This window comes from Gymnoscopelus microlampas (assembly GCF_963454915.1).
Source record: "Gymnoscopelus microlampas genome assembly, chromosome: 9".
NCBI lineage: Eukaryota > Metazoa > Chordata > Actinopteri > Myctophiformes > Myctophidae > Gymnoscopelus > Gymnoscopelus microlampas.
In genome coordinates this window covers 48,902,236-48,914,839 of record NC_139946.1, presented here as the reverse complement: position 1 = coordinate 48,914,839, position 12,604 = coordinate 48,902,236, and the positions used below count along the sequence as shown (strand labels likewise).

General features: G+C 46.4%; 3 protein-coding genes across 3 annotated transcripts; 2 read left to right on the top strand and 1 right to left on the bottom strand.

The window, feature by feature from the left end:
* Positions 1 to 2,788: 2,788 nt before the first annotated feature.
* On the top strand, positions 2,789 to 3,874 carry LOC311051618 (translation initiation factor eIF2 assembly protein-like; the record flags this gene model as incomplete). Its single annotated transcript, XM_084066198.1, has 1 exon — positions 2,789 to 3,874. Exon 1 carries the CDS (start codon positions 2,801 to 2,803, stop codon positions 3,872 to 3,874), a length of 1,074 nt encoding a protein of 357 aa, XP_083922324.1. The 5' UTR covers positions 2,789 to 2,800.
* Positions 3,875 to 5,162: 1,288 nt separating this feature from the next.
* Positions 5,163 to 5,660, top strand: LOC311051617 (acyl carrier protein, mitochondrial-like; the record flags this gene model as incomplete). Its single annotated transcript, XM_084066197.1, has 1 exon — positions 5,163 to 5,660. The coding sequence occupies one exon, from the start codon at positions 5,163 to 5,165 to the stop codon at positions 5,658 to 5,660; it is 498 nt and encodes a 165-aa protein (XP_083922323.1).
* A 2,423-nt stretch (positions 5,661 to 8,083) lies between these two features.
* Positions 8,084 to 12,196, bottom strand: LOC311051616 (ATP-dependent RNA helicase DHX29-like; the record flags this gene model as incomplete). The annotated part of the gene is made up of 1 exon (XM_084066196.1): positions 8,084 to 12,196. The coding sequence occupies one exon, from the start codon at positions 12,194 to 12,196 to the stop codon at positions 8,084 to 8,086; it is 4,113 nt and encodes a 1,370-aa protein (XP_083922322.1).
* Positions 12,197 to 12,604: the final 408 nt, after the last annotated feature.

Genomic DNA, 12,604 nt, shown 5'->3' with positions numbered 1-12,604 from the left:
ACTGGCAGTCGCTATGCACACTACTCTAGGCGGTTGCAAGATCTCTCTAGTGACTTATTGAAAAAATGTAAGTATGTTGATACAAGTCATGTTATTTCATATTATGTGTTAATATAAGCAGCCAGCATACCACATTTTGATAATGTACAGCACATGCATATCTCCGCTGTCCGGCAGGAACCAGCTAACTCCAAAATGTTCATCTTTCAGGAAATGAAAAAAATGGAGTTAAATTGACCTCCGAGCTCACAATGATGCACTTTTTAATGCTTTTCATTGGTTCAATATTTGTTTTGCCAACACACAGATGTAAAGGGTGTTCAATGGCCCTGATTTATTTTTAAAAAATGCAAAAGCGTCAAAATGGAGTTAGCTGGTTCCTGCCGGACAGCAACAATATCAAAAATGTATTAACTTACTTGAAAACGTAATTGTCAAATCATAGCCCGCTCACCTCACAAAGTATTATCATTATTATGATTAAGATTATGATTATGATTATTATTACACTAAATATTGTTTTACAAGATTGAAGAAAGCATACCTAATCCCATTTGATGGAAAAGTAAATCCATCTTTTTGTTCATTAGGGCTTCCTGCAGAATACACTATTGAGGCCTATGAGGGACTGCGGTGCATTTTCAATGTGCAACTGGATGCAACAAAACACTGATGACAGAGATGTAGTCTGTGTACAAAATAATTGTTGACAGAAGTGTCCTGCGTCAAGAGGAGGAGGAGGAAGAGTTATATGAATATCCAATGAACTCTAGTGATGATAGTGACACTGATAATGATACTGGTTACTAGCAGTGGTGGACAGTACCAGGTACACTTACTTGAGTATAGGCCTACTGCACTTAAAAGTACAGTATCTGTACTATGCTTGAGTATTTTTATTTTTGGATACTTCACTCCACTGCTGTTTGACAAATATTGTACTTTTGAATCGACTACATTTCTAGCTTCTTTTTTTTTTCTTTTTTAAGAAATGTCAGGAAAGTCTTCGTTCTGTTTGAAGATGTAATTTGTAATTAGCAAGTACTCCAACCCAGGTAGAAATGTTACTGAGATACTTTACCTCATAGATGAGTAATGTTTGACTAGGACTGTCTATGCTGGGGCTCGGTACATTTTTTGTTGAGTATTTCCTGCATAGCAGCCAGTGCATTATATTAATTTCTAACTTATTCAATAAATGATAGCATAAATAACTGAATTGAATATTTTATGCTTTGTATTTACTTTTTGTTCTTTGTATTTACCTTTTTGTCTAGATTTCATAGATAGCTGCACAGACTTGTTTGATGTCTGGAAGACATCGTATATTGCTCTACTGTAAGAGCCCTGGCCCTCCTAGTGTGTCATCCTGGTTAAATGACTTGTCAACGTTTTTTACTTTAAAAACAAATTAAGGTTAGAGGCCTAACAATCCCCCCCTCTATTATTTTAGTTTTTGTATTAATTGTTTCTACTCTTGTTATCACTGCTTGTATTTGTTTTAGTTTAGTTTATTATTAGCATGGGTTCACAACTCCCCCCCCCCCCCCCCTGGGCATGGGTGGGTGAGGTTGGGTGGATAATTGTGAGGGTTTGTTTTGATGTATAGTAGTTTTCGTTGTCGCTTATATAGTTTTGCTTTGTTTCACTTTATATTCTGCTCTGTATGTGGTCACACATGTCTTGTACAGACACACTTTCTTTTTTAAATTTAAATCACAAAAGCAGATCTCTTTACAATTATTTCCCTGGGACAAGAACCACTGGGCGGAGATAATGACCCTGCTAGCCAGTGTGAGTGAGTGTGTGTGTGTGTGTGTGTGTGTGTGTGTGTGTGTGTGTGTGTGTGTGTGTGTGTGTGTGTGTGTGTGTGTGTGTGTGTGTGTGTGTGTGTGTGTGTGTGTGTGTGTGACCCATAATGTGATGGATATCTGTGACAATAAATACAGTGTAAAAAAAGTGTGTTTTAACAATTCCACCTTGATACTGTATCATACTGGGGAATTATGGCAACATAATTGAGAGATCTTTTTGATAGTGGCAAACATACTTTTTGCAACTACTCCTACAGATTGTGTCCAAAACTCGCACAATTCAGCACACATCATCTCTAGAGTCATCTGATGAACATGTATTATTCTGATATTTCATATTCCATTCTGATTGGCTAAGATTGCAAATCATGAACACAGTGTCCGATCCACCCCACATTTGAATCACACAATTGAGGGGCCTCTAAGCAATAGCAGATCCAAAGCGATTTTCCTTCCACCCATAGAAGGCACCACAAATGCTACTGTTTGTTGTAGAAATGTGATTTTAAAACATATACATTTTCCGTTTTTTACCCACGTTAGGTACAACTGATCTTGTGAGTCATGTGACAATGACTGTCCATAATGTCTGCTTCTGGAATCGGATTTGATTGGAATCAGAGCTGATAATGTTTGTAAATGATATACCTGATCAAAAGAATGCCAATTAAATATGTTTGACAAAGTTATTTAATTAATGAAAGAAATTATTTTGCAGGCTTTATTTTCTTTTTTCTTTCTTTTTTTGCATACCTCCTGAATAAGATGGTGGGACACACTTCTGTTAAAAATAGCTTTCTCAGCATCTAGCTTTGTTACTAACCCAATATGGCTCAATATGGTGATACCAGGTTGCTATGGTTACCACTGTTGCTAATCAGTCTTCTTGCACCCCATATATGGGCATGACTGACTCATCCTGACGACAAGCGGGTCACTGCAGCTGGTTTATAAGCCACTTTTCTTTTTTTAGTAGGAATTGCAGCATGAAGAAGGAACAAGTTCTCAATTGCCAATTTTCGGTTTGGTATCCGATATTCAAGAAGCATACAATTAAAAGTGTTATTCTTCCTTTGCCTCAGAATGTAATGGACTATTTACTGGACGATGGAACTCTGGTAGTCTCCGGAGGTGATGACGTCGCACAGCGGACACGGACGAACAGCAGCGATTCAGACGGGGAGGAAGATATTCAGTGGTCAGACGAAGAGACGACCGCCGCTGTCACAGCACCGGAGTTCCCGGGATTTAAATCCAAAGTGCTAGAGGCCGTCATCATCCTGGGCGGACGTGTCTTTCCTAAACTCAACTGGAGCGCACCACGGGACGCGAGCTGGATCGCCCTGAACGGCTCCCTTCAGTGTCAAACTCTGGCCGACATATTCTTGCTTTTGAAAAGTTCCGACTTCATCGCCCACGACCTCACGCAGCCCTTCCTTCGGTGCAGCGACCGCGAAGACTCGCCAGACCCGCTCGTCGGCTACGAGCTCGTCCTGAGGAAGTGGAGCGAGCTGAATACCGGTGGCGAATTCCGCTGCTTTGTCAAGGGAAACAAACTCGTCGGTATCTCCCAGAGGGACTACACCCAGTACCACCAGCACATCTCTAAGCAGGAAGGCCAGATCTCGCAGTCCGTCCGGACGTTTTTCAGCCAGCACATCCAGCACAAGTTCCTGGATGAAGACTTTGTGATGGACGTCTATAGAGACAGTCGGGGTAAAGTGTGGCTGATTGATCTGAACCCGTTCGGAGAGGTCACGGACTCCCTGCTGTTCACGTGGGAGGAGCTTACCTCTGGGAATGTGAGCCTCTCAGCCAATCAGCAGCGAGGTGGTGACGTCGCCCAGGAGCAGCAGGAAGAGGGCCGCCCGGCGTTCCGCTACGTCACCGGCGAGCTGGCGATGAAGCCGAGCCCGTGTCTGAGCTACGGAGTTCCCCGGGACTTTGTGGACCTGTCCACCGGTGAGGACGCCAACAAGCTCATTGACTTCCTCAATCTGAAGAACCGCCAACAGGAGGACTCAGATGAAGAGGAGGAGGAGGAAGGGGCACAACCATGACTGTGACCAATTAGAACACTAGTTCTCAAACTAGGCCCCCCCAGTTACTAGGTTGCTGTGTCTCTACAGGTCTGTAACTCTGAGACTGTACAAATGGAACCAAATGGACCCGTTAAGTGTCCATTAAGTTCCATTTGTACACTCTCGGAGTTAGGGTTTGATATTGTAGATTATTAGGGTCCTAGAGATAGACAATGTTATCAAATGGGGGTCCTTGGCCTCAAGCATATCAAAATTGGGGGTCCTTGAAATCAAGAGGTTTGAGAACCACTGATTTAGAACACTGGGGTTTAGAATGCCGGGTCTAGGGTCCACCATGGGGGCCCAAATGGAGCCTTACGGGTCTGTAACTCTGAGAGTGTTTAATGGAACCAGATGGACCCGTAATCTGGTTCCATTTGTACACTCTTAAGTTCATTACACAACGGCGATTATGCGAATAGACGCAAAATTCGGACTCGGTCCGAATTAATAAAAGACGCTTTTTCGCTCTGCGAAACTGATGTGGAAGCTTGCATTGACTTTATAAGGTTTAAAAAACAAACGTATTATTCGCATGACAAAATCGCCCCCGGTGTACAAGGACCTTTAGAGTTCAATTAACACTGATAATGTTACAGTGTAGAGCGGGGTTCCAAATATTAAGTGCCAGACCCAAGGGGCTTACATGAGGCTTTGTACCTGTTTTCTCCATACATGGGCATGCCCCCTTTGTCCTTAGGCCCCAGCCATAAAAGTCTGTCCCCCTTTCGTCCATACATGGGCATGTTTTGTACCTGTTTTCTCCATACATGGGCATGCCCCCTTTATCCTTAGGCCACAGCCATAAAAGTCTGTCCCCCTTTCGTCCATACAGTATATGGGCATACACAGGCTGACACGTCATGTGAAGTCCGGCTTTTAAAAGTCTGTCCCCCTTTCGTCCATACATGGGTATAGACACATGGGCATCTGCCGGGTCTGGCAGAACCAGGTCTCCTGGTCTTGTTAGAGTATGGTTCCATTTGTACACTCAGAGTTACAGACCCATCGTGGTCTGAACGTCAGTCCATTGTGGTCCCTGAACCCAATGTTGAGAACCCGTGGTTTGCCATGGAAACACGTAACTACTTATGGAGTCTCCATAAATGGAGACGCGTGACATCACTGCTGCTCATGTCACAATAAGTTACACCAACAAATGCTCTATAGCAGCCATCTCAGACCCCACACCATGCCATTAGAACTACAGAACCTGACAGGATAAGAGGACATATTCTTCAACAAGAGCCTATTAACATCTCCAATCATGGCGTGTAGTGTTCTGCAGTGTGTCCGCTCTGTGGCCCGGCCCCTGGCCAGGGTTTCCCAGGCTCACCTCACCATTAGAGCCGCTGCCTCGCCGGTGCCAATGAGCCACCACCCCCTCCCCCGGCAGCTGTCATCGGTCCGTCGGAGCCAGCGGACACAGTGGCCGGTGCTGGAACCGAGCTCGCGGGCCTGTGGGGTGTTCCGACGATACGGGGACCTACCCCCGCCGCCGCTCACCCCGGAGGCGATCAAGGAGCGCGTCATGCACGTCCTGGCGCTTTACGACAAGATCGACCCGGAGAAGCTGCAGAGCACGTCTCGTTTTATGAAGGACCTGGGCCTGGACAGCCTGGACCACGTGGAGGTCATCATGGCCATGGAGGACGAGTTTGGGTTTGAAATCACGGACGAAGAGGCTGAGAAGCTGATGTGTCCCGAGGACATTGTAGAGTACATCGCCCACAAGAAGGATGTGTATGATAGGTCCCTTCTATAGCAGAGGGTTGAGTCCAAAGTGACTTTTACAGAGAGGACAGAAGTATATTTAAACCCTATATGGTTAAGGAGAGTTTCTCAGGGCTCTATAGTGTAATTTATGTTATTGTGGGGAAAGACAGGCAGTGAGAAACACAAGAGTCCGTGCTGCGCACGCCACGTAGCCGCATAGCCGTTTCTACTAGGGGTAATACCAAACCCTGCGGAGGAGGGCAAGAAAAACAAAACCAGGCACCCGTTTGCACCATGGACAGCGAGGCTCGGACAAAACGCATAACGCAATCAAAGTTTTGGACCCTGATGAATTACTTGGCTGTTCCATTGTAAGAGACATAGGCTTTAGCTTTTTAATAAGACAAGCAATAACATTATTCTCTCCCCCTTTCTCTTTAGCCAGCAAAACGCAAAACACAGACCTTTGATCATAACCTTTGATTGTCTGAGAAACAAAATAGACAGAAGGAATTAACTATCTGGTTTAGCAGATTAAAGAGAATGCTAATGACAGAAATCTATTTTAGACTTAAAAGTGCGGGATGGACATTTATCACAGCCATATTGGTGCTTTCCGGCCCATCAGAACATAATACGTGTAATAGTCATGGGCGGCCAGTGCATTCACGTTAATAACTAAAAATCTGTAGTTTAAGAATATTTACCTCTTATCTATCACATTTGGACAGTGGACAACACTGATGCAATGTTAACGAGTGCTAAAATGTCACCTTTGTGACACTTTAGTGGCATCACATGTGTGTCCCATATGATACAGTCATGCGCAGTGTTCAAGCGGCAATTCGATCGGACCAACGGTTTCTAAATACCGAAAAACCTAGACTAGAAAAACCTAGACTAGACAAAATAGAGTTATCTGAAAATAGTATTAAAATACTATTTATTTTATTATCCAACCCTTATTCCATTATTGTTTATATGAATAAAGTGACACATTTGTTTTGCATCAACAGTCATTCTCATCCCCCTGTGTGGGGATATGAGGGGGTGCACCCTCAGCACCACTAGTTGGCAAGTGGCACATTTTTCAAGAAGGAGCCTTTTTACCCATGCAATGACACTGAGTTTTAACATGAATGTACCTTGTTTTGTAAGAAGTGTCATTCATTTGAAGGCTTTCTTATTTTGCTGCAAAAGATACATAGACACACTCGTTATCCAACTCTTTATGCCCAAGGCACTACAATGGTCAAAGTAAATAATATGATAACATTATTAGGGCATGTTTGCCTCTGTATTGGGAGTATGCGTACACACAAAGTACTGATATGGTAAATTAAATAATACATATGTTTTGTATAGTTGTAAAAGTATGTGGTTGTCACAAAATTCCAATGCACACCTGGATTTGTCTCAGGGCACACTTTGGGAACCACTGCTGTGTGTCACTTTTCCCAGCGATGTCATGGTGATTTTTGTACTGGCAGGACGGTATTTTACCTTAAATTAGTAAACATGTTTGTATAGGAAATGTTTTTAGCTTAGTTTTAGTCTTTTTAAACTAATACAAATTCAAGGAATGCCATGAATTATAGAGCTGAAACTAAAAGTTTGCTTTGAACGAGTATCTTTCTCTTCTTTGACGGTGGCTGAGGCATTGTTGCGTGCAGATAGGATCCTGGCAGAAGCCCTACTGAAGCCACCATGCTGTGTTGCTTAGCGTGTACCCTATAGATGTGAGGAGTGAGGAATCTTAGGATACATTTTTCACACTCACTTGTAAACCTGTTGCTGCAAAGTAGCCATTTGGGTACTTGGCTCGTGAATCTAGGGGGGGGGGGGGGGGGGGGGCACGTTCTAGCGTGCACGTGCGAGGCCACACGCCGTCCTCAATGACACCACTGCTTGTTCCTGCTCAAATATGTTTGTTTTTGTTTTCAAACACTGGCTTTCAGAGCCAACTTCTAAAGCTGTTTTTAATACTTTGGTGGGATGATAATTATAATGAGGCTGTCATTATGTGTGTTTACGATTTATAATTTAGGCATTTAGTAGACACTAAAGCTACTTACATTAAGCAAGATAATCTAGGGTGACCATATTCTGAGTTCCCTTAAAGAGGACACTTCACACGTTCCCAGCGTGCACAGAGCGCCATTTTATTTTTAAAAACATTTTCAGGTCTACTTTTTATTGTTTTATTAGTTTCAGTTAGGCTAATAAACCTTGCTCAATATATGCTTTTCTCTTCACATGTAATGTTGTTAATAAGTTCAGTTTATTTGTAAAGTGTTTATTATCCCGGTTGACTAAGTGTAAAAAGAAGACATACAAAAAAAGAAGACGTTTTTGTACACTCGCACTCCAGTTAAATGGTTGACAATTTTACAGTGTAGATTGTGTTCCCAAAGGGATGAGAATCACTGCTCTAGTGTGACAACGGTGATGATGTGATGTTCTTCTTCTACATCACAGAGCATTGTTCTCCTTTCTGAGCAACTCCAGAATCAACTGAATGGTCTTCTCATCTTCCAGTCGCATCTGTGGATTCTCCAGTTTCTTTTCGAGGAGTGAGTCCATCAGCTTCCGGAGGTGTTTGAAGATCACACCGATTCTCACCGGAGCCTGGAAGTACATCCATCCGTCCAGGACGATGAGACACTCACGGTGGTGAACGTCGATCTCTCCTCCAAACAACAGCATGGGGAAGGGCGATATCAGAGTCGTGTCCCGTAGGTAGATCTTGCCGTACTTGACCTTCTCCTGGTAGAGGAGCCAGCCGTGCGTTTGTAATTGCCGGTTGACGGAAGAAGGGTGGACCAGGGCCTTGCCTTGTGGGGTCTCCGCCGTACAGGCCACCTTCTCCAGGACGTCGACGGAGGGGTTGCAGAGGAGACGGGCCACGCTGTCGTACAGCCCAGCCGTCAGCGCCGCATTCAAGACGAGGATCTGCTCCTTCCGGAGCACACCCGTCGACGTCTGAGGCTTGGTGCGAGGGGACCAGAAACCAGCCTGTTGCATCATCCTCATCAGCTGCTGCTTCGCCTCCTCTATCGTAACGAGAGCTGTGCGGTTGAGGAAGTGTTTTCTACAGTAAGACATCTCTGCTCTGTATCCTTCGGCTCGCGAGTTCCTCCATCCCGCGCACGCGTTGTATATAGTCAGGTGATCAGAGTTGGCCAACGCCAGAGCTGCTTTGGCCAGGTTGGCCTCCTCCTTCCTGTGCATCGGCGTGGAGAACGGAGACTTTTCGGCAATGGCCGCCGCGATGGTCGCTATGGGGTCCAGACAGCCCAGGATGGCGCCGTAGATGAGCATTTTGCCGATCTTAACGTTGACAGGTAGGCTGGCCAGGTGGTGGCCAAGTGGGGTCAGGAGGTGACTGTCCGGGTTACAAGCTCCGATCCTCCGCAACAGACTGACAGCGTTGCTGACGGTCTGTGGCCGGGGCGGGTCCAGGGTGCGGCACAGGAAGTCCTCCGGGGAACCGTACTCACACTTCATTATGTGAAGACAGAGTTCCTCCAGTGGAACCCTGAGTATCTCAGGGATGGAGTACTCCATGAAGGCCTCAAACCTGTATTTGGAGTACAGTCTGAAGCAGAAGCCACTTTGAACCCGTCCCGCTCTCCCCTGTCTCTGGAGAGCACTAGCCTTGGAGACAAAGGTCTCCACCAGAGAGCTCATCTGGCTGCTCACATGGTATTTGCTTTCTTTGGTCTTTCCAGTATCGATGACAAACACCACATCAGGGATTGTCACGCCTGTCTCCGCAATGTTGGTCGACAACACTATCTTCCTGACACCTGCAGGGGGCACTGTAAAGGCAGCAGCTTGCTCCTTAGAAGAGAGAGTGGAATGAAGTGCAACTATCCAGAATCTGTCTTTCTCCTTGAACCTCTTGTCAGCGGACAGCAGGTCGTAGAGCTGCTGGATGTGGGCCATGCCCGGCAAGAACACAAGAACTGCCCCGTCTGCTGAAGCAAACTGAGGAGCCTTGTCCAGGTAGTGGATGAGGTCCAGCAGCAGATCCGTGTTGATCTTGTTGGGGTTCATGTACTGCAGCACATGGCGGGTTCTGCTGCTGAAGTTGTCCAAGTCTGGACCCAGGTCCAAACCAGCACTAGAGTCCTTCACTATCATTTCCTGGTACAGTAAAGTCTTGCCAGCCCTTTGGGTGACTGAGATATTGACCTCCTCTACCTCTTCAATCGTTTTCTGACTGTACTCGGAGTCCTTCTCCAGCACATAGCCAGTCTGCTCCACAATGTCCTCCAGATGGAATATGTCCACAGGAAACGTCCTGCCAGGGATGGTGACAATGGGACAGTGGTTAAAGTAGCTGGAGAACTTGTGACAGTCCACAGTGGCGCTCATCAGTACCAACCGCAGGTCGGATCTCCTCATAACGACCTCCTTCAGAATGGTTAACAAGAAGTCTGACTGGACGCTGCGTTCATGGACCTCGTCCACGAAGATGTGTGTCAGGGAGTTGAGATGTTTATCATGTTGAAGCCTCCTAAGCAGAACGCCGGTGGTACAGTACAGCAGCCGGGTTGAGTCTCCTGAACATTTTTCCATCCGGATCTGGTACCCACACAGTGACGACTTGGAACCGGGTCCATCCTCACAGCCCAGCTCTTGGCTGACTCTGGTGGAAAGACTCATGGCTGAGATCCTGCGGGGTTGTGTCACAACAATGTTGCATGGCTGTGCCACACCGCTCCCTGTCAACAGCTCATCCAACAGAAATTGTGGGATCTGCGTGCTCTTCCCGCTGCCGGTCTCTCCGGCTATCACCACCACACGATGGCGCTGCAGAGCTTCCAGCACGCGCTGTTGGTGTTGGAAGACTGGGAGATGCTCCCGTTCTGCCAGCAGCTTGTGGGCCAGTGGGGAGTTCCGCAGCTTCAATAGGAGCATCTTCGCTGCTTCAACTGCTCCTGCTTCTCGCCTTCTCTCTCCTGCCTCCTTCCTTAAACTCTGAACATCTCCTTCATCTCCCTCTTCACTGTCCAGACCAGCCAGGCTCTCCCAGGACTCTTCAGGCTCATCATCACCAGTATTCTGGGTCTGGGACACAGGTTCCAGGTTCTGGTTGTAGCTCTGGTTCTTCTGCTGTTTGAGCCGCGTCAGTAGCCGGGAGATGAACTGATCTCTGGGTTTGTTGGCGCCAGTACGGGTCTCTTCCTGTCGCCGCTGCTCATTGTCTCGCCACTCTAACCATACATCTCTGTAGGTAGGAGGCAGGAGCTGGTGCACTGACTGTCCTTTCACCAGGTTGTAGAGAGCCAGTGTGGCTCCAAGGTGTTGAGCCTGTATACTGTCCTCAGTCAGAATGGTGGGACATACCTCCAAAATATCATCTGTTCTCTGAACACGCACCTTGCACCTCCAGTATCTTCCAGCTGTGACCTTGTGAAAGGCTGGTGCGGGGCTCTTGGGCAGGTTCTTACGCACCCAGTCTATGAGAAACTGCTTGGGTGACTTTCCCGTCCAGCTGCGAGCCGTGAAGTCAAAATCCCGAACATCCTTTGGTTCATTCTTTTTAACTGTTTTTTCTGAGGGAGGGGGTTTTGGAGCCCGTTCAAATAGACTTAAGTTTATTTCCTCTTTCTCCTCAGTGACAGAAAGTGTCTTCTTTTCTTTCGGAGGTGCATTCACTACCTTCAGAGCTTGGTTGAACATGGGGTGAGACTCAAGAGCCTTCATCTCTTGTTGTATGATGCGTATCCTGTCCTGTGCCATGCTCTGGCCTGCCGAGTCACGTTTTGTCTTGGCTGCAGCTGCCGTTTCCTTTGTGTCACACAGGTGAGCCATCAGCAACCGGTACCTGTCATTTGGATCAGACCTTTCATCCAGTTCTGGATTGTGTGACGCAGCATTCATCCCTGCATCCTCCTCCAGGTGGTCACTGTCCTCGTCACTGGATTGCTCTGCATACCTTAGTATCCATTCCTTTATGCTTGCAGCCTCATCCTTCACAGGGGCCATGGCTGTCTCATTGGGGGGTTTGTCGACTGCTTTGAGGCTGGGTGGGGCCTCTGGCTTGTGTTGTAACGGGGGCTGGAGCCTTGGCCTGTTGCAAGGTTGGCTCTCCTTCTCCTCCTGCATCTTCTGGCTAAAACCTTCTGGAAGCTCGTCATCTTTGAGATTGAGGCACAGCCAGTCAAGGGCAGAGACGAGGTCTCCTCCGTAGAATACACTGCTCTTCATGGCCTCCTCAATATGTTCCGTCTTGAAATTGAACTTCTGCAGAGCCGTGTACATGTCCACCAGCTTCCTGCTGGTGAGTCGTCCTGAGATGGGTGATTTTTCACCATCCTCCCGTCGAAAGTCGTTGATCAGCTTGACTATTTTCTTCTCTAGGTCCGGTTCAATGACAACTTTCAGAATAGATTTGTCAGACGCTCCACCGGTGTCAACTTGTGCCGTGTTTCTGAGACTGTAGATCTTTGGACCTTTACGCTTGGATGGTTGTTTCTTCCCGACAGGAAGATCTCCCACCATGCCGTTCCTTGCAGCTGCTGCTGCCAGGGGGGTCACCACAGATGTAGCTGTGCCGTTCTTCTTTCCACCCATAGTGAAGACAAATATACCTTGATGTGTAAGCCTGCCAATGAGACGACAAACCTCAATCAATCAATATTTCATTAGCTGTCATATTATTAGTGCTGATACTTGCAGTCCCCTCTCTCTAACTCACAAACAAAAATAAAACAGCCTAAAATATGTTTTCTATCTCATCTCAGATTCTACCTCAAGTGTCTCATGTCCATGTTGAAAGCATCTATTTTTTGACTGTCGTATGAATTTATGAGTTCCAGTTGGGGCTGGCAGGCAGGCAGTGTCTGTCTTTGGATGTGTCTGTTGCAAGCCCACAGATATGCCCATATATGGACTGGACATTTGTGACACGACATGTTTTCAATGCAATAACCTGGCAACAGGTCAGGCACTAATAAAGGGCTGTGTCATTAGTCCAGACAT